The following is a 25742-nucleotide window of genomic DNA, read 5'->3' on the forward strand; positions in this document are numbered from 1 at the left end:
TCACTGCTGTAGCCGATCGTTCCCCCTGTACTGCCACACTGTAGCACTCCCTTCCCTCATCTACTGCTATAGTCTCTTCGGAAGGTGTTTCCGAACTCTTGTTATCAGAGTGCCAGTTGAACTGTCCTCACTTCCTTCATTTATACCAGGATTGAAGACCTTGTGGTCCGAGATCCTGTCCAGAGAGCAAGCAGGCTAAGGCTCTGTCTTTGTTGATGTATTTCATCAGAAAGGGCTCTACCCCCTCTCCTAGTTCATGGTGTGAAGTGTTCTTGGCCTCTCGGGAAAGTGGGGAGAATGGAAAGGACCCTATATGAGAATGCTAGGCTCTGTAAAACATTTCAGGTTTTTAAAAATAAGACTCATTTTGTATTGGACTGACAACAGTCCTATGAAATACAAAGAAAGCCGAGAATCAGTGACAGGAAAGGATCACCAGTAAGAACTACAGCAGTCACCGCTTACCTCGTAGCATAGGGCACTGTCCGTGATCCTTAAGAAGAGTTAGTAGAAATGCCTTGCCCATCTTGCCCCTGAACCCCTTGAAAGGTACACGACTGCTGTGTTGGTGTTTAGGGGGAGCATCTCACTTACCAGGGACTGACTTCTCCCTTGATTCCTCTGTAGTGATGGAGACTTCCCCGCTGATGAAAAATTCCCTGGGATTGCAACCTCCAAGCCAGACAGCTTTCCTATGGAATGACAGAGAACTTGTCAAGGTGAAACACCAGTCTGCGGGAGAAAGGGAGGAAGAGAATGATGGAAATCGTTTCTGGGAAACTATTTTTACATTATGTGTTGTTTGTTCCCGGTAAATAAACTGAAATCTTCTTAACAGTACAACAAAATCTAAACCACTAAAGCCAACAATACAGGAGTATAACGTTCGAAAAAAATTTCTTTGGCTGCGCAGCATGTGGGATCTTAGCTCCCCAACCAGGGATTGAACCCACGCCTGCTGCATTGGAAGCGCAGAGTCTTCACCACGGGACCACCGGGGAAGTCCCAGGACTATCACTTTTAAAGGAGAAGGTACAAACCCCTCGGTTCTATGAACTGGAGATTTTTAGTAAGAAGTCAATATATTTGTTGTTAGGCACATTTTATGTTAGGCTGTCTCCCTGCACAGGATGCAGGCGCCTTGAGAATGGAAGTCATATCCCTCTATAGTACGTCCCTCTTCTTTCTGCTTTGCAGTTTGCTGCTCCACTTGTTCAACCCCACCTAGTAATAACCTATACTTCCCTTGTTCCTGTTTTCCCATCTGGAAAACAGACAAAAGGCAACCAAACAACGCAAAGGTCTCAACAAATAAGGGATATCCAAAACCAGAGATGGCCAGAACTTCTGTACCCCTGATGAAATAGTCCTCATACAAAACCTGATAATCAAATTCCTTAATGCTAGGAATCACAGTGAAAAATAGTATCTGAACTGACTTCTGTCAGATGAGTGAGAACTAAGGTTAATTCAGTGTATCTGAAGCATAGAAAGTGAGGGCAAAAGTGGCACAAGATGGGGCTAGAGAAGCAGAGAGGATTCTAGACCACGCAGAGTCTTAAAGGCCAACAGTGTGTTTTCTATTCTCAAAACAATGCTTGTGAGCGATGTTTATGAGCAACGTTCCAACTTGCTTTGAAGGTTTCTTGTGTGAAGAGTGGATTGGAAGGAAACAAGATATATGGACACCAGTTAGGACCTAATCGCAACAGACAGGCAAGTTCAGTATTAGGAAGTTGAGGAAGAGCTGGCTGACAGATTCCAAAGAAATTCAGGAGATGAACTGAAGCGGGCTTAATGGGGTAGGAGATGGAGGAAAGGAAGGTCTTAGGGAATTCAAGGGTTTACTGCACACATGAGCAAAGTCTCAAAATTAATCATTTGAACGTACAGAGGCGGATCTCCCAAATGACACCGGTTAGGAAGCAACGGTACGCCCTTTAGAATTCCTAGAGACAACACAAATCAACTGTTTCGATGGAAAATTCGGCGGGACTCTTGATTTCCATGGGAATACAGAGAAAAGAGACACTGATCTGGCTTGCAGGTATATTTAGGAAGTTGTTAGCCGGACATCACCTACTAGTATCATGTAAGTAGGCCGTCCGAAGTAGGAAGCTTAGGGGAAAAACCTGGAGGAAAACTTAAAAGCTTAAGCCACACCTCTACACTACACCACCTTTCACAATTTCTTCTCAGATAAGCATCATCCCCATCAGTGAAGAAACTCGTACCTCATAATAGGAAAAACAGGCCTAAAGATTCAATGTGTGTCTTGGGAGGTCCCATCTATGCGATATCTTCCTGGGACCAGAAAAGGCCCCAGGAAGATCCATCTCTGCACCCCTGAAAGCTTACCACCAAGGAAAATGACTAGGTCCATAGATTTCCTCCCTCAAACCAGCTTACCTCACACATAGATCATTAGCAACTCCGCCCTTACTCACATTATCACAGTCACAAGAGTGGTTAGGGAGAAAAGCACTAACCAGGGGAACTAAAACAGAGGCAATCCAGGCCAAGCTGGGCTGGTGGCAGATATCTGCTCCTTACGCTCGGGTGCATAATGCGACTCACCACAGTGCCTTTTTCACAGACCCTTTTGAACGTTTCTCCACAGAATCCAACAGCTCAAGTTAGTTCATGACGCTTCAAGGTCAACAATCGTCAAGAGAAAAACATGCAATATGTCTTACAATGTTGGATTCCTTACAAACAGGACAAGGAGATAACCATGTAGACAAAACCAGAGCATTTGAAAACATCTGTATTCTACAAACACACCAGTGAATGCTATAAATAAGGTACTATGACATAAAACAAAATGAAAACTAGATGTGAGACTCTTCTCTTCAGTGTACAGACTTCATGGCAGTTGCTGCACACTATCTAGCTACTTAGATCTTTAACTCTCTGTTCTGTTAATACCAAATGAGGCCCAAGTGTGTCAACCTGTTTCCCACAGAAACCAAAAAGTCTACATGCATCTCTTTTCTCCTGTGCCCTTTCACCTTACCTGCTCCCAATTCTCCACCAACGTCCTCCTCTTTCTCTAATTATTCTCCTCTTCATTTTGCTTGGCCTTGCCCCCAAGCATGCAAGACAGAGAGTCCTAGAGGTCCAAGATTCTAGAGTGGCTGTTTGCAAGGCGGAGGAGATTACAGTAACTGCCACACTGTATATACTTCTGTGCAAAGAAAAAGGGACAGTGTTCAGAATGTCTCTCACATATAACAAGAGCTGGAGATGGCAGGATACCTGTGTGGCCCAAGGAACTAGAGCTAGCAAATTATGGGCCAAACAATTGCAACCAAAGGCTGGAAGAGGAAAGGTCTGCAACCAGCTCTGTCTCCTAGCTCTCTGGTATTTGCTGCCAACGGGCAGAGTCTATTTCGTGAAGCATCAAGCACTGAAAAGAAGACTCCTGCTGCTGGAAGTTGACAGGAAGTAACGTCCAATGCAAGATCAAGGCTTGTCCTCGAAGCAATGCCCATAATGGAAGAGAAAAAAAAAAGAGAAAGCGGAAGTGAAATGTTAAGTCGCAAGTCCAACCTGGCCCCCAGCCTAGCCCAGCCCAAGGAAGGTAGGAGTCAAGGAGAAGAAACTAAAAGAGAAGAGCCTTGGACCACAACATTCTCCACAAGGTACACTCAAGAAACTTCACCCTACTCTTGAACCAAGTTACAAAGAGAGCTTCTTAATCCCTACTTTGGCTCCTTAAAAGCTGCTATCAGTTCACTCATTAGACACATATGATTTCAGAACAACTGTAATAGTTCAAACTAGATGGCTCTTTCCTTCCTAAGGATTATTAATTAAAGAAGATCTATATAGCTCTAAGTATATGATACATAAAATAGAATACTCTGTAGAATATAAGTAACTCTTAGTTCAGTGTATTAATGAACGTCTGTAAGAAATGTGGCAATGATTTCCCTAATGGAAGAGCCTGGGGGAGGTAAATCTGTCTTCTAGGATTTCCTCCCCAGAGCTCAGAAACTCAGGTGTTGTTTTAGCTCTCCTACACTCTCTTCACCCAAGCCCGCCTTCCTGTTGGGGATCGGACCTCCCTATTGGCTCTCTCATACCTTTCAACTGCCTGCTTTGTGACATCACTCTCCTACCAAACCTACTACCACTTGGTAGAGTCTTGGGGTTTCCGTGGAGCTGTTTGGACCAGTAACCAGTGACCTCTGTACTGGACACGTGCGCCGTTCAGCTGCAGCCACTCGGACATCCTCTAGTGTTGTCTCCTCATCCCTGGTACCTGCAGTGGATGCTTCCTCTTCTCTGACCATGTCAGGTAAGAAAAGAAACTTTGGAAAGTTTTGCGTTCGATTCTTTTGCCCCTAAATTGAGTAGGAGATTCAAAATAGCATGGAATAATGAGGGAAAGTATTGAACTACACGTCTGGAGACCTAATTTCACTTTTGACTTTGACGTTTACTATCTGTGTGACTTTGGACAAATCACTGGCTGTCTCACAAAGCCTGTTGCTTTCCTTAACTGTTACGTTAGGATACCACGTTGGGTTGATCACTCTGATCCCCTTCTTTTCCAGTATTGAGCCTTAAAGGGTACCCATGTAGAAAACGAAATCAGACACTTCTCAAGAGTGTTTCAACAGAAACATAGAAAAGCCAGGGGACATAGAAAACTAGCAATATATACCAAGATGTTTCATCTCTAATGGTCTCCCTCCACTAGGATTTCGACTAGTTGAAAAGAGAGAATAGGGAGAGAGGATGGAGAGTACTGGGCTCTACAGGGAGGCACAGAGTCGAGCGTAAGGAAGTTTAGGATGGTTTTCATTAGCACAGGCCAACAGGCACCAAGAGATGGGAGAAAATGTAAGAATGAAGAGGGAAAGCATAGAGGAGCTCTCAAGAAAAACGGAGTTTGCAATGGAATGCTGATGGGAACCAAAGATTTTCAATTAAAGCAGAAACAGCACAGAGGGAAACCTGCTCAGAGCAGGGCAAAACCAAGTTGATGGTAGCAAACCCTTACATTAACAGACTAAGAAGGAAAGTAAGGCCAGAACAGGGGATCACCAGGAAAGGCAGCTTATCAGAAAAGTCATACTCCGTTTTCTTTCTTTTATTGCCTCTCTGAATACAGTTGGCCACTTGACAGTTTTGAATATAAACATTTTAGAAATACGTTTTAGAAATGATGCCTCCTATAAACAAGCAACCACAGTGGTTATCTAGGGGGCTGCTTTTCAGTGTTTTATTCTTTCTAATTTTTAAACTAGGTAGACATTTCACCAATTCAACATTTTAAGTGATATCTTCTAAATTGAATCAGAAGGACTATTTTCCTTGGTGTGATATGTAGGTTCTAAGGCAAGGCTGCTTTTCATTTTTACAGTTATTTCCTTCCTAACACAGAGAGCACATTGATCAACAGCCATCGTTCGCTTGTAGATCTTAGCTACCGAAGAAGAAGAAGAAGAAGAAGAAAAAGTCAAGCCCCACATCTCTAATTCCCCCCACTTAGGGAATTCCCTGGCGGTCCAGTGCTTAGGACTCGGTGCTTTCACGGCCAGGGCCACGCGGCGCGGCCAAAGAAACAAAACAAACAAACATCCACATTTATCGAAAACCATATTGTGGAGTCCTGTGGATTTTCTTACATTTGAAAATCTTTTTTAATTGGATTCTAGGCATGATGGTTTTTTGAGGTTTTGGGATGCCATCTTCTTGGATGCTGAAGATGATTCTAATCTAAGTTCTAGGATAAATCCAAAAACCTTCCTGATACATTTTAAGCTTCCTTTCTGCTTATTATATAAGCTATATTCATTGAAATATATATTTCTCCTAGGCTTAATACCTCTTACTTGCTGGGTAAAAATATGAAGGAGCACAATAATGAAACTCTTTTACACTTATTATTTTGCTGTCTGCTTCGTACCGGTTTTCATTGAAATACTTGTCTATATGTGTTGTGGCTACCTATACATGCACATTTATTGCATTCTGTTGCTTGTTATGCATTTTTTACTGACATACCTTCTCTGTCTGTATGCATTGGCTAGGAATTCATTCACCTCTATCACCTCCATCGTGTCTTCTGGTTAATAGTATTCACTAAAATAGAGTGGGCAAAATTCACTTTCATAATATTGCATGGATGGTACAGAATGCCATTTGTTAGTAAATTCATTAGGCTTCGATACTTGCCACATACCCCAGTTTTCATTAATATCTATGGATTTCTTTTTCGTTAACGTAATATGCTTGTCATGATTTTTCTTTGTCTTTCTAGAACTTATTGTATCTTCCTCCATATAAATCATACGCAATAGATCAGCTTATTCATCTATTAATTATTACTGCTATTATTATTGGTGGTGGTGTTATAACCACTTTACAGGTGAGGAATCTGAAGTAATCAGATAACTCTTCCCTTTCCAAAAGCACTTAAGAAATCCACTTTCGGGTAATCATTTTGAGGTAGGATGAGAAACCAGGCTTGAAGAGGGCAAAAATGACTCTTTCAATTCACCAGTTGGACTGAGCTGTACGTCACCTCTAGGTAATAGCGTGGGAACTGCACAAGCAAAGGGAGACACTGAAGACGACAATGGTAACAGCCGTACTGTTTTCTAATGGACAAAAAAAATGCCTATATTATAAGTTCTATTTCTCCTGCTTTCTGGCAGTATCATGCTCAGAGTGGAGTCCTGGCAAGGAAGTCAGGATACTTAGGTTCTGAAACCTGGTAATGATACTAACATAATGAGAGAACTTGAACAAGTCAACCCGACCTCTCTGAGCCTCAGTTTCCTTACTCACGAAATGAGACTGAGAACATCGAAGTTCTCTAAGGGCCTCCTAGTTCTAAAATGCTTCCAGTCTAGGAAATAGCATAGAAGTCAATACGAGTGCAGGCTGAAGGGAAAGACAGGGCAGGGAGAAGGTTGCTTCCAGCCTAGAGAACAATCTCTGAACCACACCACTTGGCTCTTCTGCCCGTCTGTGCCCAAGATGGGAGCACAGGCAGTTAATAGAGAAGAGTGGAAAACTGCTCAGTCCTTACAGCCATCATCAACTGTCTGATTTTGGGTTTCTCAGGAAGTAGTGATAGTAGAGGTGTCCTGATAGCAAGAACCTTCAGATGATGCCGTTCCTCAAACGTAGTGAGAATTTCTCAACCTCCCTGAGTTTTTCATGACCCTCTTGTTCTTACAGAAAATTTCCAACATCCATCTCTACTTGGAACTCTAAATTCTCTGCAGCATTCTCCTCCTGTGGTGAGCAATGCAACTTCCCTAACACGAAGTGTCTGCAACTTCTCCAGAGTCTCTGCCCCTGCCGTCAGTTCGGCATCGGCTACCGGTACCCCTTTCCAGACACTCATGGGTAGTGCCTACCTTTACCAACATTCTAGCACGACTATGTTATCTGGAGTTACTGACCACAGCCAGATCTCCACTTCAGCTGCTTCCTATCCAGGTGTTCTTGAGTGGGACATCACAGCAAGCACTGAAAAGAATTCTTCTTCACTCGGAGACTTTACTCTGGCACTCACTGACCGCCACACAGCTGCCTCCTCCATGTTTCTGGCAGCCCAGTATGATAAAACTTCAGACGCCAAGAACATGGTCCCTCTACATCCATCGCTTTCTGCCAGCCTTGCTCAGGGAACACCATCTCAGATTCCAAATCAGGGGCAGAGCCGCCTGTCACTTCCCTGCCAGGACGGAAGCCAGGTATATTACTATAACCAAGGCACACTGGGGTCTTTACTGTATGGAGAACTTGGCTCCTGCCCGCAATCCTACGGCTCGGCGTCATACACAGGAAGTCGGGCCTCTGGGCAACCAGAAATGGGAATGGGACTGAAGGAGATTCAGCCCACAAATATCCGACCACCAGCTTCCACCTCTGCAGTCTGCCACCCTGTGTCTGCTCAACGCATCACAGAAACAAGTTTTCAAGGTGAGTATAACAAACGCCAGAGAAAGTTGAAGAATGAGGTCGGCATTCAAAAATGGGGTCAAATCGACAGCTGGGAAGGGGTGTAGAGGCAGGTAGAATTTAGATCCTGAGCCTTTAATAACCACTACCTTCGCTCAGTGCCCTCTGTTTTTAGACTCTATATGAGAACACCTAGGGCTTCCCTGGTGGCGCCGTGGTTAAGAATCCGCCTGCCAATGCAATGCGGGGGACACGGGTTCGAGCCCTGGTCTGCGAAGATCCCACATGCCGTGCAGCAACTAAGCGCATGTGCCACAACGACGGAGCCTGCATTCTAGAGCCCGTGAGCCTCAACTACCGAAGCCCACGTGCCTACAGCCCATGCTCCGCAACAAGAGAAGCCACCGCGATGAGAAGCCCGCACACCGCAACCGAGAGTAGCCCCCGCTAGCCGCCAACTAGAGAAAGCCCGTGCACAGCAATGAGAGACCCAGTGCAGCCAAAAACATAAATACGTAGAATAAATAAGTTCAAACAGTAAATAAATACATAAACATAAATTACAAAAAAAAGAACACCTAATGCAGGTGGGAAGGTGGGAGGGCCACTGTAGAGGTCATCTATGCTACATGTACAAGAACGCCGAGAGCACACCAATCGGTACCACACTTTTCACTGCTGTAGCCGATCGTTCCCCCTGTACTGCCACACTGTAGCACTCCCTTCCCTCATCTACTGCTATAGTCTCTTCGGAAGGTGTTTCAGAACTCTTGTTATGTGAGTGCCAGTTGAACTGTCCTCACTTCCTTCATTTATACCAGGATTGAAGACCTTGTGGTCCGAGATCCTGTCCAGAGAGCAAGCAGGCTAAGACTCTGTCTTTGTTGATGTGTTTCATCAGCAAGGGCTCTACCCCCTCTCCTAGTTCATGGTGTGACGTGTTCTTGGCCTCTCGGGAAAGTGGGGAGAATGGAAAGGACCCTATATGAGAATGCTAGGCTTTGTAAAACATTTCAGGTTTTTAAAAATAAGACTCATTTTGTATTGGACTTATAACAGTCCTATGAAATACAAAGCGAGCCGAGAATCAGTGACAGGAAAGGCTCACCAGTAAGAATTACAACAGTCACCGCTTACCTCGTAGCATAGGGCACTGTCCGTGATCCTTAAGAAGAGTTAGTAGAAATGCCTTGCCCATCTTGCCCCTGAACCCCTTGAAAGGTACATGACTGCTGTGTTGGTGTTTAGGGGGAGCATCTCACTTACCAGGGACTGACTTCTCCCTTGATCCCTTTGTAGGGATGGAGACCTCCCCCCTGGTGATGAAAAATTCCCTGGGATTGCAACCTCCAAGCCAGACGTTTTGTGTGACACAAAGTCAAGAACTCCCCAAGTCCTGCAGTAGCAGAAACAGCCACATACTTGAGAGTAACCCACCATCTGAACTTGGGGACATTTCAGTGACAGCTCCAGTCCAGAGTGCCAGGCGTCTCCTGGCCCTGCCTCCAGCTCCAAGCCAGGGACAAATAGAGAGTAAGCACGTGGATGATATCAAAACCAAGCTTTCAAAGCCTCTGGATGCCTACCAGATCCCAACAGAGAACCAAGATCCTCCACTACTCCCTTTAGGAATCCCTGATATTCACCAGCCGCTGGCCTGCACCGATCCCCTCAGCCAAGAGGAGCAGCCTGGTTCTGAAAATGCTGATCTGGGAGAGAACAGCCGGAGTCGTCAGGACCTAGGGACACTTGAAAATGGGATTGAACCTAGCAGTGGTCTTGCAGACATTACTACACTGGCGGAGGATATTCACCTTCCCCAGCTCTTTAATCCTTTGAAAGATCTTGATCAATCCCAAGGTCCCAACGTGATCAAAGCTAAAGACACCAGAGCCATTAAGGTGAATCAGGTGCAGGAAAAGCCAAGTGTCATAAAGGTTCCCTCTGATCAACCCAGGAAGAACAAACAGAAAGCCTCTGAGCCTATCAGTGGCGCTCCCAAGGCCAAAATCCAGCCAAAGAATCCAGAGTGCCTGTTAGGGGGAGAAGTGGTTATATGCCACGCTGCAGTCAGTGACAGGGCTCCTGTGAACACGGCCAAGCACTCTCAAGGCAAACCTCAGAAAGCTGCATCCAGAAAGATCAGCAAAACTAAGAGCCACGGGCAGGAAAAGACCAAAAGGACCAGAGGGAGAAACAAGGCTGAGGAGAACAAGCAGTCAGGGAACAAAGTCAAGGCAGAAGAGAAGCCAGCAATCCCCCACACGAAGCGAAAGGAACACCAAACTGAGCTTCTCCAACAGAGCTTTCAAAAGCCTCGAACCTCCCTTGGCGTGCGCATGCTGGAGTCTGTGAAGGTTCTTCATGCGCTGGGGAAGAAGAATGAGACGAAAACTGGGCGCTCTTCCTGTCGGCTCTTGGGAAAGTCAAGCAACCCCAAAGACCCCCAGCCACCCCCAGCTATCCAGCCATGGCGGCATACCCCACGTGAGGGGAAGGGTCCTGAGAAAACGCAAGTCCAAGCCCAGAAACCAGACAGCAGTGCTGAAACAGAGTGTCCGTCTCCAGCCCAGTATGAGCGGCCTCCTCCTGGGAAGGTCAAGTTGATACCTCTGCCTTTTTCTGCCTGGGACAAGCCTCAAGCTCGACCCGCTCCTCGGAGGCCACAGTCTCTGGCCTCACATCGGCCTGCTGGGGCTTACCGTGCCCAGCCTGGTTCTACTGACTCAGCTCAACCTGCTGCAGCCAATTCATCCCAGCCAGCTCCTGCCTCTTTGCCAGGCCCCGCCAAACCAGCTCAGCCAACTGTGACCAACCCAACCCAACCGGCTTGGCCCAACCATACCCAGCCTCGTGTCCCTCAGTCTGCTGCTCCTAGGCCTGCACCCTCCAAAACTTCATCTGGCGCTCCTCTCCAGCGGGAGCCTGTTCCCCCTGCTGTGAATAAGCGCCAGTCCCCACCCAAGCTCCAAACCCACTTTCTACTCCAAGACTTCAGCAAGCAACGAGTTCCATGGAGGGAACCCAACGTGCCTGAGCCAGTCATGTCAAAGCCCATCGAACAAGAGCAGAGGCCAGAGCGAGAGGCCATGAAGAGGCGGGCTCAACAACAACGGGAGAATGCTGCCAGATACACCTCTTCGGGCAAGCTGCAATTTTTCACCGAGAGGGAAAACGAAATGGAAATTGCCGACTACTACGGATACGTCAAGTGAGAGCTGCTAGGATTCTTGGTGCCACCTTGGCTACCAGCTGTTCTTCCATACACAGGTAAGACAGGTATAGAACTGAGTAAGTAAATGGAATACAATTAATAGACGAGTAACAAACCTTTCGAATTTTCAGATGCTGCTAACTGGGGCGTGAGAAAGGAAGGACTGAAAGTTGGATGGGAGAATGAAGGAAAGGGGTAAAAACTGAGCAAAGAGGAAGGAACTTGGCCCAGGGCTAGGAAGGCCAAAAGAGACGTATGGATTTAGGAAAGGAAGCAGGAGCGAGGATGAAATGGCAGAAGTAAAAAGCAGGGTCAGAGGTCTGGGTTGAAAGAACACAATTGGAGTAGAGTTGAAGGTGACAGAAGATGAGTCTAGGTTTACTAGGAGAAATAGAAAAAGTCTCTCGGGGACGCTGGCCTTAAGTCTCACAACCACCAGATAGGTATTTCAGAAAACAAGAGGTTCAGGACACATCTCTGAAAGGTCTGAGTTGCCTTATTCAGGTGTGACTGTAGTGGGGGAATAGGGAAATCTACCAGAGAAGTGGCTAGGGCTCAGAGTTATCCTAGGGGCAGCTGACGACAGGGGCAGAGCCAAGGGAACTGCTGGATCAGGAGGCCCACGAACAAAGCAGGGGCATAGCCGCCTGTCACTTCCCTGCCAGGAAGGAAGCCAGGTATATTACTGTAACCAAGGCACACTGGGGTCTTTACTGTATGGAGAACTTGGCTCCTGCCCGCAATCCTACGGCTCGGCGTCACACACAGGAAGTAGGGCCTCTGGGCAACCAGAAATGGGAATGGGACTGAAGGAGATTCAGCCCACAAATATCCGACCACCAGCTTCCACCTCTGCAGTCTGCCACCCTGTGTCTGCTCAACGCATCACAGAAACAAGTTTTCAAGGTGAGTATACAGACGGCAGAGAAAAGTTGAACAATGAGGTCGGCATTCAAAAATGGGGTCAAATCGACAGCTGGGAAGGGGTGTAGAGACAGGTAGAATTTAGATCCTGAGCCTTTAATAACCACTACCTTCTCTCAGTGCTCTCTGTTTTTAGACTCTATATGAGAACACCTAGGGCTTCCCTGGTGGCGCCTGCCAATGCAGGGGACACGGGTTCGAGCCCTGGTCTGCGAAGATCCCACATGCCGTGCAGCAACTAAGCGCATGTGCCACGACGACGGAGCCTGCATTCTAGAGCCCGTGAGCCTCAACTACCGAAGCCCACGTGCCTACAGCCCATGCTCCGCAACAAGAGAAGCCACCGCGATGAGATGCCCGCACACCGCAACCGAGAGTAGCCCCCGCTAGCCGCCAACTAGAGAAAGCCCGTGCACAGCAATGAGAGACCCAGTGCAGCCAAAAACATAAATACGTAGAATAAATAAGTTCAAACAGTAAATAAATACATAAACATAAATTACAAAAAAAAAGAACACCTAATGCAGGTGGGAAGGTGGGAGGGCCACCGTAGAGGTCATCTATGCTACATGTACAAGAACCCCGAGAGCACACCAATCGGTACCACACTTTTCACTGCTGTAGCCGATCGTTCCCCCTGTACTGCCACACTGTAGCACTCCCTTCCCTCATCTACTGCTATAGTCTCTTCGGAAGGTGTTTCCGAACTCTTGTTATCAGAGTGCCAGTTGAACTGTCCTCACTTCCTTCATTTATACCAGGATTGAAGACCTTGTGGTCCGAGATCCTGTCCAGAGAGTAAGCAGGCTAAGGCTCTGTCTTTGTTGATGTATTTCATCAGAAAGGGCTCTACCCCCTCTCCTAGTTCATGGTGTGAAGTGTTCTTGGCCTCTCGGGAAAGTGGGGAGAATGGAAAGGACCCTATATGAGAATGCTAGGCTCTGTAAAACATTTCAGGTTTTTAAAAATAAGACTCATTTTGTATTGGACTGACAACAGTCCTATGAAATACAAAGAAAGCCGAGAATCAGTGACAGGAAAGGATCACCAGTAAGAACTACAGCAGTCACCGCTTACCTCGTAGCATAGGGCACTGTCCGTGATCCTTAAGAAGAGTTAGTAGAAATGCCTTGCCCATCTTGCCCCTGAACCCCTTGAAAGGTACACGACTGCTGTGTTGGTGTTTAGGGGGAGCATCTCACTTACCAGGGACTGACTTCTCCCTTGATTCCTCTGTAGTGATGGAGACTTCCCCGCTGATGAAAAATTCCCTGGGATTGCAACCTCCAAGCCAGACAGCTTTCCTATGGAATGACAGAGAACTTGTCAAGGTGAAACACCAGTCTGCGGGAGAAAGGGAGGAAGAGAATGATGGAAATCGTTTCTGGGAAACTATTTTTACATTATGTGTTGTTTGTTCCCGGTAAATAAACTGAAATCTTCTTAACAGTACAACAAAATCTAAACCACTAAAGCCAACAATACAGGAGTATAACGTTCGAAAAAAATTTCTTTGGCTGCGCAGCATGTGGGATCTTAGCTCCCCAACCAGGGATTGAACCCACGCCTGCTGCATTGGAAGCGCAGAGTCTTCACCACGGGACCACCGGGGAAGTCCCAGGACTATCACTTTTAAAGGAGAAGGTACAAACCCCTCGGTTCTATGAACTGGAGATTTTTAGTAAGAAGTCAATATATTTGTTGTTAGGCACATTTTATGTTAGGCTGTCTCCCTGCACAGGATGCAGGCGCCTTGAGAATGGAAGTCATATCCCTCTATAGTACGTCCCTCTTCTTTCTGCTTTGCAGTTTGCTGCTCCACTTGCTCAACCCCACCTAGTAATAACCTATACTTCCCTTGTTCCTGTTTTCCCATCTGGAAAACAGACAAAAGGCAACCAAACAACGCAAAGGTCTCAACAAATAAGGGATATCCAAAACCAGAGATGGCCAGAACTTCTGTACCCCTGATGAAATAGTCCTCATACAAAACCTGATAATCAAATTCCTTAATGCTAGGAATCACAGTGAAAAATAGTATCTGAACTGACTTCTGTCAGATGAGTGAGAACTAAGGTTAATTCAGTGTATCTGAAGCATAGAAAGTGAGGGCAAAAGTGGCACAAGATGGGACTAGAGAAGCAGAGAGGATTCTAGACCACGCAGAGTCTTAAAGGCCAACAGTGTGTTTTCTATTCTCAAAACAATGCTTGTGAGCGATGTTTATGAGCAACGTTCCAACTTGCTTTGAAGGTTTCTTGTGTGAAGAGTGGATTGGAAGGAAACAAGATATATGGACACTAGTTAGGACCTAATCGCAACAGACAGGCAAGTTCAGTATTAGGAAGTTGAGGAAGAGCTGGCTGACAGATTCCAAAGAAATTCAGGAGATGAACTGAAGCGGGCTTAATGGGGTAGGAGATGGAGGAAAGGAAGGTCTTAGGGAATTCAAGGGTTTACTGCACACATGAGCAAAGTCTCAAAATTAATCATTTGAACGTACAGAGGCGGATCTCCCAAATGACACCGGTTAGGAAGCAACGGTACGCCCTTTAGAATTCCTAGAGACAACACAAATCAACTGTTTCGATGGAAAATTCGGCGGGACTCTTGATTTCCATGGGAATACAGAGAAAAGAGACACTGATCTGGCTTGCAGGTATATTTAGGAAGTTGTTAGCCGGACATCACCTACTAGTATCATGTAAGTAGGCCGTCCGAAGTAGGAAGCTTAGGGGAAAAACCTGGAGGAAAACTTAAAAGCTTAAGCCACACCTCTACACTACACCACCTTTCACAATTTCTTCTCAGATAAGCATCATCCCCATCAGTGAAGAAACTCGTACCTCATAATAGGAAAAACAGGCCTAAAGATTCAATGTGTGTCTTGGGAGGTCCCATCTATGCGATATCTTCCTGGGACCAGAAAAGGCCCCAGGAAGATCCATCTCTGCACCCCTGAAAGCTTACCACCAAGGAAAATGACTAGGTCCATAGATTGCCTCCCTCAAACCAGCTTACCTCACACATAGATCATTAGCAACTCCGCCCTTACTCACATTATCACAGTCACAAGAGTGGTTAGGGAGAAAAGCACTAACCAGGGGAACTAAAACAGAGGCAATCCAGGCCAAGCTGGGCTGGTGGCAGATATCTTGCTCCTTACGCTCGGGTGCATAATGCGACTCACCACAGTGCCTTTTTCACAGACCCTTTTGAACGTTTCTCCACAGAATCCAACAGCTCAAGTTAGTTCATGACGCTTCAAGGTCAACAATCGTCAAGAGAAAAACATGCAATATGTCTTACAATGTTGGATTCCTTACAAACAGGACAAGGAGATAACCATGTAGACAAAACCAGAGCATTTGAAAACATCTGTATTCTACAAACACACCAGTGAATGCTATAAATAAGGTACTATGACATAAAACAAAATGAAAACTAGATGTGAGACTCTTCTCTTCAGTGTACAGACTTCATGGCAGTTGCTGCACACTATCTAGCTACTTAGATCTTTAACTCTCTGTTCTGTTAATACCAAATGAGGCCCAAGTGTGTCAACCTGTTTCCCACAGAAACCAAAAAGTCTACATGCATCTCTTTTCTCCTGTGCCCTTTCACCTTACCTGCTCCCAATTCTCCACCAACGTCCTCCTCTTTCTCTAATTATTCTCCTCTTCATTTTGCTTGGCCTTGCCCCCAAGCATGCAAGACAGAGAGTCCTAGAGGTCCAAGATTCTAGAGTGGCTGTTTGCAAGGCGGAGGAGATTACAGTAACTGCCACACTGTATATACTTCTGTGCAAAGAAAAAGGGACAGTGTTCAGAATGTCTCTCACATATAACAAGAGCTGGAGATGGCAGGATACCTGTGTGGCCCAAGGAACTAGAGCTAGCAAATTATGGGCCAAACAATTGCAACCAAAGGCTGGAAGAGGAAAGGTCTGCAACCAGCTCTGTCTCCTAGCTCTCTGGTATTTGCTGCCAACGGGCAGAGTCTATTTCGTGAAGCATCAAGCACTGAAAAGAAGACTCCTGCTGCTGGAAGGTGACAGGAAGTAACGTCCAATGCAAGATCAAGGCTTGTCCTCGAAGCAATGCCCATAATGGAAGAGAAAAAAAAAAGAGAAAGCGGAAGAGAAATGTTAAGTCGCAAGTCCAACCTGGCCCCCAGCCTAGCCCAGCCCAAGGAAGGTAGGAGTCAAGGAGAAGAAACTAAAAGAGAAGAGCCTTGGACCACAACATTCTCCACAAGGTACACTCAAGAAACTTCACCCTACTCTTGAACCAAGTTACAAAGAGAGCTTCTTAATCCCTACTTTGGCTCCTTAAAAGCTGCTATCAGTTCACTCATTAGACACATATGATTTCAGAACAACTGTAATAGTTCAAACTAGATGGCTCTTTCCTTCCTAAGGATTATTAATTAAAGAAGATCTATATAGCTCTAAGTATATGATACATAAAATAGAATACTCTGTAGAATATAAGTAACTCTTAGTTCAGTGTATTAATGAACGTCTGTAAGAAATGTGGCAATGATTTCCCTAATGGAAGAGCCTGGGGGAGGTAAATCTGTCTTCTAGGATTTCCTCCTCCCCAAAGCTCAGAAACTCAGGTGTTGTTTTAGCTCTCCTACACTCTCTTCACCCAAGCCCGCCTTCCTGTTGGGGATCGGACCTCCCTATTGGCTCTCTCATACCTTTCAACTGCCTGCTTTGTGACATCACTCTCCTACCAAACCTACTACCACTTGGTAGAGTCTTGGGGTTTCCGTGGAGCTGTTTGGACCAGTAACCAGTGACCTCTGTACTGGACACGTGCGCCGTTCAGCTGCAGCCACTCGGACATCCTCTAGTGTTGTCTCCTCATCCCTGGTACCTGCAGTGGATGCTTCCTCTTCTCTGACCATGTCAGGTAAGAAAAGAAACTTTGGAAAGTTTTGCGTTCGATTCTTTTGCCCCTAAATTGAGTAGGAGATTCAAAATAGCATGGAATAATGAGGGAAAGTATTGAACTACACGTCTGGAGACCTAATTTCACTTTTGACTTTGACGTTTACTATCTGTGTGACTTTGGACAAATCACTGGCTGTCTCACAAAGCCTGTTGCTTTCCTTAACTGTTACGTTAGGATACCACGTTGGGTTGATCACTCTGATCCCCTTCTTTTCCAGTATTGAGCCTTAAAGGGTACCCATGTAGAAAACGAAATCAGACACTTCTCAAGAGTGTTTCAACAGAAACATAGAAAAGCCAGGGGACATAGAAAACTAGCAATATATACCAAGATGTTTCATCTCTAATGGTCTCCCTCCACTAGGATTTCGACTAGTTGAAAAGAGAGAATAGGGAGAGAGGATGGAGAGTACTGGGCTCTACAGGGAGGCACAGAGTCGAGCGTAAGGAAGTTTAGGATGGTTTTCAGTAGCACAGGCCAACAGGCACCAAGAGATGGGAGAAAATGTAAGAATGAAGAGGGAAAGCATAGAGGAGCTCTCAAGAAAAACGGAGTTTGCAATGGAATGCTGATGGGAACCAAAGATTTTCAATTAAAGCAGAAACAGCACAGAGGGAAACCTGCTCAGAGCAGGGCAAAACCAAGTTGATGGTAGCAAACCCTTACATTAACAGACTAAGAAGGAAAGTAAGGCCAGAACAGGGGATCACCAGGAAAGGCAGCTTATCAGAAAAGTCATACTCCGTTTTCTTTCTTTTATTGCCTCTCTGAATACAGTTGGCCACTTGACAGTTTTGAATATAAACATTTTAGAAATACGTTTTAGAAATGATGCCTCCTATAAACAAGCAACCACAGTGGTTATCTAGGGGGCTGCTTTTCAGTGTTTTATTCTTTCTAATTTTTAAACTAGGTAGACATTTCACCAATTCAACATTTTAAGTGATATCTTCTAAATTGAATCAGAAGGACTATTTTCCTTGGTGTGATATGTAGGTTCTAAGGCAAGGCTGCTTTTCATTTTTACAGTTATTTCCTTCCTAACACAGAGAGCACATTGATCAACAGCCATCGTTCGCTTGTAGATCTTAGCTACCGAAGAAGAAGAAGAAGAAGAAGAAAAAGTCAAGCCCCACATCTCTAATTCCCCCCACTTAGGGAATTCCCTGGCGGTCCAGTGCTTAGGACTCGGTGCTTTCACGGCCAGGGCCACGCGGCGCGGCCAAAGAAACAAAACAAACAAACATCCACATTTATCGAAAACCATATTGTGGAGTCCTGTGGATTTTCTTACATTTGAAAATCTTTTTTAATTGGATTCTAGGCATGATGGTTTTTTGAGGTTTTGGGATGCCATCTTCTTGGATGCTGAAGATGATTCTAATCTAAGTTCTAGGATAAATCCAAAAACCTTCCTGATACATTTTAAGCTTCCTTTCTGCTTATTATATAAGCTATATTCATTGAAATATATATTTCTCCTAGGCTTAATACCTCTTACTTGCTGGGTAAAAATATGAAGGAGCACAATAATGAAACTCTTTTACACTTATTATTTTGCTGTCTGCTTCGTACCGGTTTTCATTGAAATACTTGTCTATATGTGTTGTGGCTACCTATACATGCACATTTATTGCATTCTGTTGCTTGTTATGCATTTTTTACTGACATACCTTCTCTGTCTGTATGCATTGGCTAGGAATTCATTCACCTCTATCACCTCCATCGTGTCTTCTGGTTAATAGTATTCACTAAAATAGAGTGGGCAAAATTCACTTTCATAATATTGCATGGATGGTACAGAATGCCATTTGTTAGTAAATTCATTAGGCTTCGATACTTGCCACATACCCCAGTTTTCATTAATATCTATGGATTTCTTTTTCGTTAACGTAATATGCTTGTCATGATTTTTCTTTGTCTTTCTAGAACTTATTGTATCTTCCTCCATATAAATCATACGCAATAGATCAGCTTATTCATCTATTAATTATTACTGCTATTATTATTGGTGGTGGTGTTATAACCACTTTACAGGTGAGGAATCTGAAGTAATCAGATAACTTTTCCCTTTCCAAAAGCACTTAAGAAATCCACTTTCGGGTAATCATTTTGAGGTAGGATGAGAAACCAGGCTTGAAGAGGGCAAAAATGACTCTTTCAATTCACCAGTTGGACTGAGCTGTACGTCACCTCTAGGTAATAGCGTGGGAACTGCACAAGCAAAGGGAGACACTGAAGACGACAATGGTAACAGCCGTACTGTTTTCTAATGGACAAAAAAAATGCCTATATTATAAGTTCTATTTCTCCTGCTTTCTGGCAGTATCATGCTCAGAGTGGAGTCCTGGCAAGGAAGTCAGGATACTTAGGTTCTGAAACCTGGTAATGATACTAACATAATGAGAGAACTTGAACAAGTCAACCCGACCTCTCTGAGCCTCAGTTTCCTTACTCACGAAATGAGACTGAGAACATCGAAGTTCTCTAAGGGCCTCCTAGTTCTAAAATGCTTCCAGTCTAGGAAATAGCATAGAAGTCAATACGAGTGCAGGCTGAAGGGAAAGACAGGGCAGGGAGAAGGTTGCTTCCAGCCTAGAGAACAATCTCTGAACCACACCACTTGGCTCTTCTGCCCGTCTGTGCCCAAGATGGGAGCACAGGCAGTGAATAGAGAAGAGTGGAAAACTGCTCAGTCCTTACAGCCATCATTAACTGTCTGATTTTGGGTTTCTCAGGAAGTAGTGATAGTAGAGGTGTCCTGATAGCAAGAACCTTCAGATGATGCCGTTCCTCAAACGTAGTGAGAATTTCTCAACCTCCCTGAGTTTTTCATGACCCTCTTGTTCTTACAGAAAATTTCCAACATCCATCTCTACTTGGAACTCTAAATTCTCTGCAGCATTCTCCTCCTGTGGTGAGCAATGCAACTTCCCTAACACGAAGTGTCTGCAACTTCTCCAGAGTCTCTGCCCCTGCCGTCAGTTCGGCATCGGCTACCGGTACCCCTTTCCAGACACTCATGGGTAGTGCCTACCTTTACCAACATTCTAGCACGACTATGTTATCTGGAGTTACTGACCACAGCCAGATCTCCACTTCAGCTGCTTCCTATCCAGGTGTTCTTGAGTGGGACATCACAGCAAGCATTGAAAAGAATTCTTCTTCACTCGGAGACTTTACTCTGGCACTCACTGACCGCCACACAGCTGCCTCCTCCATGTTTCTGGCAGCCCAGTATGATAAAACTTCAGACGCCAAGAACATGGTCCCTCTACATCCATCGCTTTCTGCCAGCCTTGCTCAGGGAACACCATCTCAGATTCCAAATCAGGGGCAGAGCCGCCTGTCACTTCCCTGCCAGGACGGAAGCCAGGTATATTACTATAACCAAGGCACACTGGGGTCTTTACTGTATGGAGAACTTGGCTCCTGCCCGCAATCCTACGGCTCGCCGTCATACACAGGAAGTCGGGCCTCTGGGCAACCAGAAATGGGAATGGGACTGAAGGAGATTCAGCCCACAAATATCCGACCACCAGCTTCCACCTCTGCAGTCTGCCACCCTGTGTCTGCTCAACGCATCACAGAAACAAGTTTTCAAGGTGAGTATAACAAACGCCAGAGAAAGTTGAAGAATGAGGTCGGCACTCAAAAATGGGGTCAAATCGACAGCTGGGAAGGGGTGTAGAGGCAGGTAGAATTTAGATCCTGAGCCTTTAATAACCACTACCTTCGCTCAGTGCCCTCTGTTTTTAGACTCTCTATGAGAACACCTAGGGCTTCCCTGGTGGCGCCGTGGTTAAGAATCCGCCTGCCAATGCAATGCGGGGGACACGGGTTCGAGCCCTGGTCTGCGAAGATCCCACATGCCGTGCAGCAACTAAGCGCATGTGCCACAACGACGGAGCCTGCATTCTAGAGCCCGTGAGCCTCAACTACCGAAGCCCACGTGCCTACAGCCCATGCTCCGCAACAAGAGAAGCCACCGCGATGAGAAGCCCGCACACCGCAACCGAGAGTAGCCCCCGCTAGCCGCCAACTAGAGAAAGCCCGTGCACAGCAATGAGAGACCCAGTGCAGCCAAAAACATAAATACGTAGAATAAATAAGTTCAAACAGTAAATAAATACATAAACATAAATTACAAAAAAAAGAACACCTAATGCAGGTGGGAAGGTGGGAGGGCCACTGTAGAGGTCATCTATGCTACATGTACAAGAACGCCGAGAGCACACCAATCGGTACCACACTTTTCACTGCTGTAGCCGATCGTTCCCCCTGTACTGCCACACTGTAGCACTCCCTTCCCTCATCTACTGCTATAGTCTCTTCGGAAGGTGTTTCAGAACTCTTGTTATGTGAGTGCCAGTTGAACTGTCCTCACTTCCTTCATTTATACCAGGATTGAAGACCTTGTGGTCCGAGATCCTGTCCAGAGAGCAAGCAGGCTAAGACTCTGTCTTTGTTGATGTGTTTCATCAGCAAGGGCTCTACCCCCTCTCCTAGTTCATGGTGTGACGTGTTCTTGGCCTCTCGGGAAAGTGGGGAGAATGGAAAGGACCCTATATGAGAATGCTAGGCTTTGTAAAACATTTCAGGTTTTTAAAAATAAGACTCATTTTGTATTGGACTTATAACAGTCCTATGAAATACAAAGCGAGCCGAGAATCAGTGACAGGAAAGGCTCACCAGTAAGAATTACAACAGTCACCGCTTACCTCGTAGCATAGGGCACTGTCCGTGATCCTTAAGAAGAGTTAGTAGAAATGCCTTGCCCATCTTGCCCCTGAACCCCTTGAAAGGTACATGACTGCTGTGTTGGTGTTTAGGGGGAGCATCTCACTTACCAGGGACTGACTTCTCCCTTGATCCCTTTGTAGGGATGGAGACCTCCCCCCTGGTGATGAAAAATTCCCTGGGATTGCAACCTCCAAGCCAGACGTTTTGTGTGACACAAAGTCAAGAACTCCCCAAGTCCTGCAGTAGCAGAAACAGCCACATACTTGAGAGTAACCCACCATCTGAACTTGGGGACATTTCAGTGACAGCTCCAGTCCAGAGTGCCAGGCGTCTCCTGGCCCTGCCTCCAGCTCCAAGCCAGGGACAAATAGAGAGTAAGCACGTGGATGATATCAAAACCAAGCTTTCAAAGCCTCTGGATGCCTACCAGATCCCAACAGAGAACCAAGATCCTCCACTACTCCCTTTAGGAATCCCTGATATTCACCAGCCGCTGGCCTGCACCGATCCCCTCAGCCAAGAGGAGCAGCCTGGTTCTGAAAATGCTGATCTGGGAGAGAACAGCCGGAGTCGTCAGGACCTAGGGACACTTGAAAATGGGATTGAACCTAGCAGTGGTCTTGCAGACATTACTACACTGGCGGAGGATATTCACCTTCCCCAGCTCTTTAATCCTTTGAAAGATCTTGATCAATCCCAAGGTCCCAACGTGATCAAAGCTAAAGACACCAGAGCCATTAAGGTGAATCAGGTGCAGGAAAAGCCAAGTGTCATAAAGGTTCCCTCTGATCAACCCAGGAAGAACAAACAGAAAGCCTCTGAGCCTATCAGTGGCGCTCCCAAGGCCAAAATCCAGCCAAAGAATCCAGAGTGCCTGTTAGGGGGAGAAGTGGTTATATGCCACGCTGCAGTCAGTGACAGGGCTCCTGTGAACACGGCCAAGCACTCTCAAGGCAAACCTCAGAAAGCTGCATCCAGAAAGATCAGCAAAACTAAGAGCCACGGGCAGGAAAAGACCAAAAGGACCAGAGGGAGAAACAAGGCTGAGGAGAACAAGCAGTCAGGGAACAAAGTCAAGGCAGAAGAGAAGCCAGCAATCCCCCACACGAAGCGAAAGGAACACCAAACTGAGCTTCTCCAACAGAGCTTTCAAAAGCCTCGAACCTCCCTTGGCGTGCGCATGCTGGAGTCTGTGAAGGTTCTTCATGCGCTGGGGAAGAAGAATGAGACGAAAACTGGGCGCTCTTCCTGTCGGCTCTTGGGAAAGTCAAGCAACCCCAAAGACCCCCAGCCACCCCCAGCTATCCAGCCATGGCGGCATACCCCACGTGAGGGGAAGGGTCCTGAGAAAACGCAAGTCCAAGCCCAGAAACCAGACAGCAGTGCTGAAACAGAGTGTCCGTCTCCAGCCCAGTATGAGCGGCCTCCTCCTGGGAAGGTCAAGTTGATACCTCTGCCTTTTTCTGCCTGGGACAAGCCTCAAGCTCGACCCGCTCCTCGGAGGCCACAGTCTCTGGCCTCACATCGGCCTGCTGGGGCTTACCGTGCCCAGCCTGGTTCTACTGACTCAGCTCAACCTGCTGCAGCCAATTCATCCCAGCCAGCTCCTGCCTCTTTGCCAGGCCCCGCCAAACCAGCTCAGCCAACTGTGACCAACCCAACCCAACCGGCTTGGCCCAACCATACCCAGCCTCGTGTCCCTCAGTCTGCTGCTCCTAGGCCTGCACCCTCCAAAACTTCATCTGGCGCTCCTCTCCAGCGGGAGCCTGTTCCCCCTGCTGTGAATAAGCGCCAGTCCCCACCCAAGCTCCAAACCCACTTTCTACTCCAAGACTTCAGCAAGCAACGAGTTCCATGGAGGGAACCCAACGTGCCTGAGCCAGTCATGTCAAAGCCCATCGAACAAGAGCAGAGGCCAGAGCGAGAGGCCATGAAGAGGCGGGCTCAACAACAACGGGAGAATGCTGCCAGATACACCTCTTCGGGCAAGCTGCAATTTTTCACCGAGAGGGAAAACGAAATGGAAATTGCCGACTACTACGGATACGTCAAGTGAGAGCTGCTAGGATTCTTGGTGCCACCTTGGCTACCAGCTGTTCTTCCATACACAGGTAAGACAGGTATAGAACTGAGTAAGTAAATGGAATACAATTAATAGACGAGTAACAAACCTTTCGAATTTTCAGATGCTGCTAACTGGGGCGTGAGAAAGGAAGGACTGAAAGTTGGATGGGAGAATGAAGGAAAGGGGTAAAAACTGAGCAAAGAGGAAGGAACTTGGCCCAGGGCTAGGAAGGCCAAAAGAGACGTATGGATTTAGGAAAGGAAGCAGGAGCGAGGATGAAATGGCAGAAGTAAAAAGCAGGGTCAGAGGTCTGGGTTGAAAGAACACAATTGGAGTAGAGTTGAAGGTGACAGAAGATGAGTCTAGGTTTACTAGGAGAAATAGAAAAAGTCTCTCGGGGACGCTGGCCTTAAGTCTCACAACCACCAGATAGGTATTTCAGAAAACAAGAGGTTCAGGACACATCTCTGAAAGGTCTGAGTTGCCTTATTCAGGTGTGACTGTAGTGGGGGAATAGGGAAATCTACCAGAGAAGTGGCTAGGGCTCAGAGTTATCCTAGGGGCAGCTGACGACAGGGGCAGAGCCAAGGGAACTGCTGGATCAGGAGGCCCACGAACAAAGCAGGGGCATAGCCGCCTGTCACTTCCCTGCCAGGAAGGAAGCCAGGTATATTACTGTAACCAAGGCACACTGGGGTCTTTACTGTATGGAGAACTTGGCTCCTGCCCGCAATCCTACGGCTCGGCGTCACACACAGGAAGTAGGGCCTCTGGGCAACCAGAAATGGGAATGGGACTGAAGGAGATTCAGCCCACAAATATCCGACCACCAGCTTCCACCTCTGCAGTCTGCCACCCTGTGTCTGCTCAACGCATCACAGAAACAAGTTTTCAAGGTGAGTATACAGACGGCAGAGAAAAGTTGAACAATGAGGTCAGCATTCAAAAATGGGGTCAAATCGACAGCTGGGAAGGGGTGTAGAGACAGGTAGAATTTAGATCCTGAGCCTTTAATAACCACTACCTTCTCTCAGTGCTCTCTGTTTTTAGACTCTATATGAGAACACCTAGGGCTTCCCTGGTGGCGCCTGCCAATGCAGGGGACACGGGTTCGAGCCCTGGTCTGCGAAGATCCCACATGCCGTGCAGCAACTAAGCGCATGTGCCACGACGACGGAGCCTGCATTCTAGAGCCCGTGAGCCTCAACTACCGAAGCCCACGTGCCTACAGCCCATGCTCCGCAACAAGAGAAGCCACCGCGATGAGATGCCCGCACACCGCAACCGAGAGTAGCCCCCGCTAGCCGCCAACTAGAGAAAGCCCGTGCACAGCAATGAGAGACCCAGTGCAGCCAAAAACATAAATACGTAGAATAAATAAGTTCAAACAGTAAATAAATACATAAACATAAATTACAAAAAAAAAGAACACCTAATGCAGGTGGGAAGGTGGGAGGGCCACCGTAGAGGTCATCTATGCTACATGTACAAGAACCCCGAGAGCACACCAATCGGTACCACACTTTTCACTGCTGTAGCCGATCGTTCCCCCTGTACTGCCACACTGTAGCACTCCCTTCCCTCATCTACTGCTATAGTCTCTTCGGAAGGTGTTTCCGAACTCTTGTTATCAGAGTGCCAGTTGAACTGTCCTCACTTCCTTCATTTATACCAGGATTGAAGACCTTGTGGTCCGAGATCCTGTCCAGAGAGCAAGCAGGCTAAGGCTCTGTCTTTGTTGATGTATTTCATCAGAAAGGGCTCTACCCCCTCTCCTAGTTCATGGTGTGAAGTGTTCTTGGCCTCTCGGGAAAGTGGGGAGAATGGAAAGGACCCTATATGAGAATGCTAGGCTCTGTAAAACATTTCAGGTTTTTAAAAATAAGACTCATTTTGTATTGGACTG

General features: G+C 46.4%; 1 protein-coding gene across 1 annotated transcript in view; it reads right to left on the reverse strand.

The window, feature by feature from the left end:
- LOC309622127 (uncharacterized protein) overlaps positions 1 to 25742 on the reverse strand; it is a gene marked incomplete at its 5' end in the record, with an annotated part of 68313 nt that overhangs the window by 29541 nt on the left and 13030 nt on the right. The window contains 2 exons of the mRNA XM_082409280.1: positions 595 to 732; positions 13274 to 13411. Of these exons, the coding sequence (XP_082265406.1) occupies positions 595 to 732; positions 13274 to 13411 (276 nt within the window). The remainder of the gene's footprint in view (positions 1 to 594; positions 733 to 13273; positions 13412 to 25742) is intronic.

The sequence above is a fragment of the Balaenoptera borealis genome, assembly GCF_965194805.1.
Source record: "Balaenoptera borealis genome assembly, contig: HAP1_SCAFFOLD_1595, whole genome shotgun sequence".
NCBI classification, from domain to species: domain Eukaryota; kingdom Metazoa; phylum Chordata; class Mammalia; order Artiodactyla; family Balaenopteridae; genus Balaenoptera; species Balaenoptera borealis.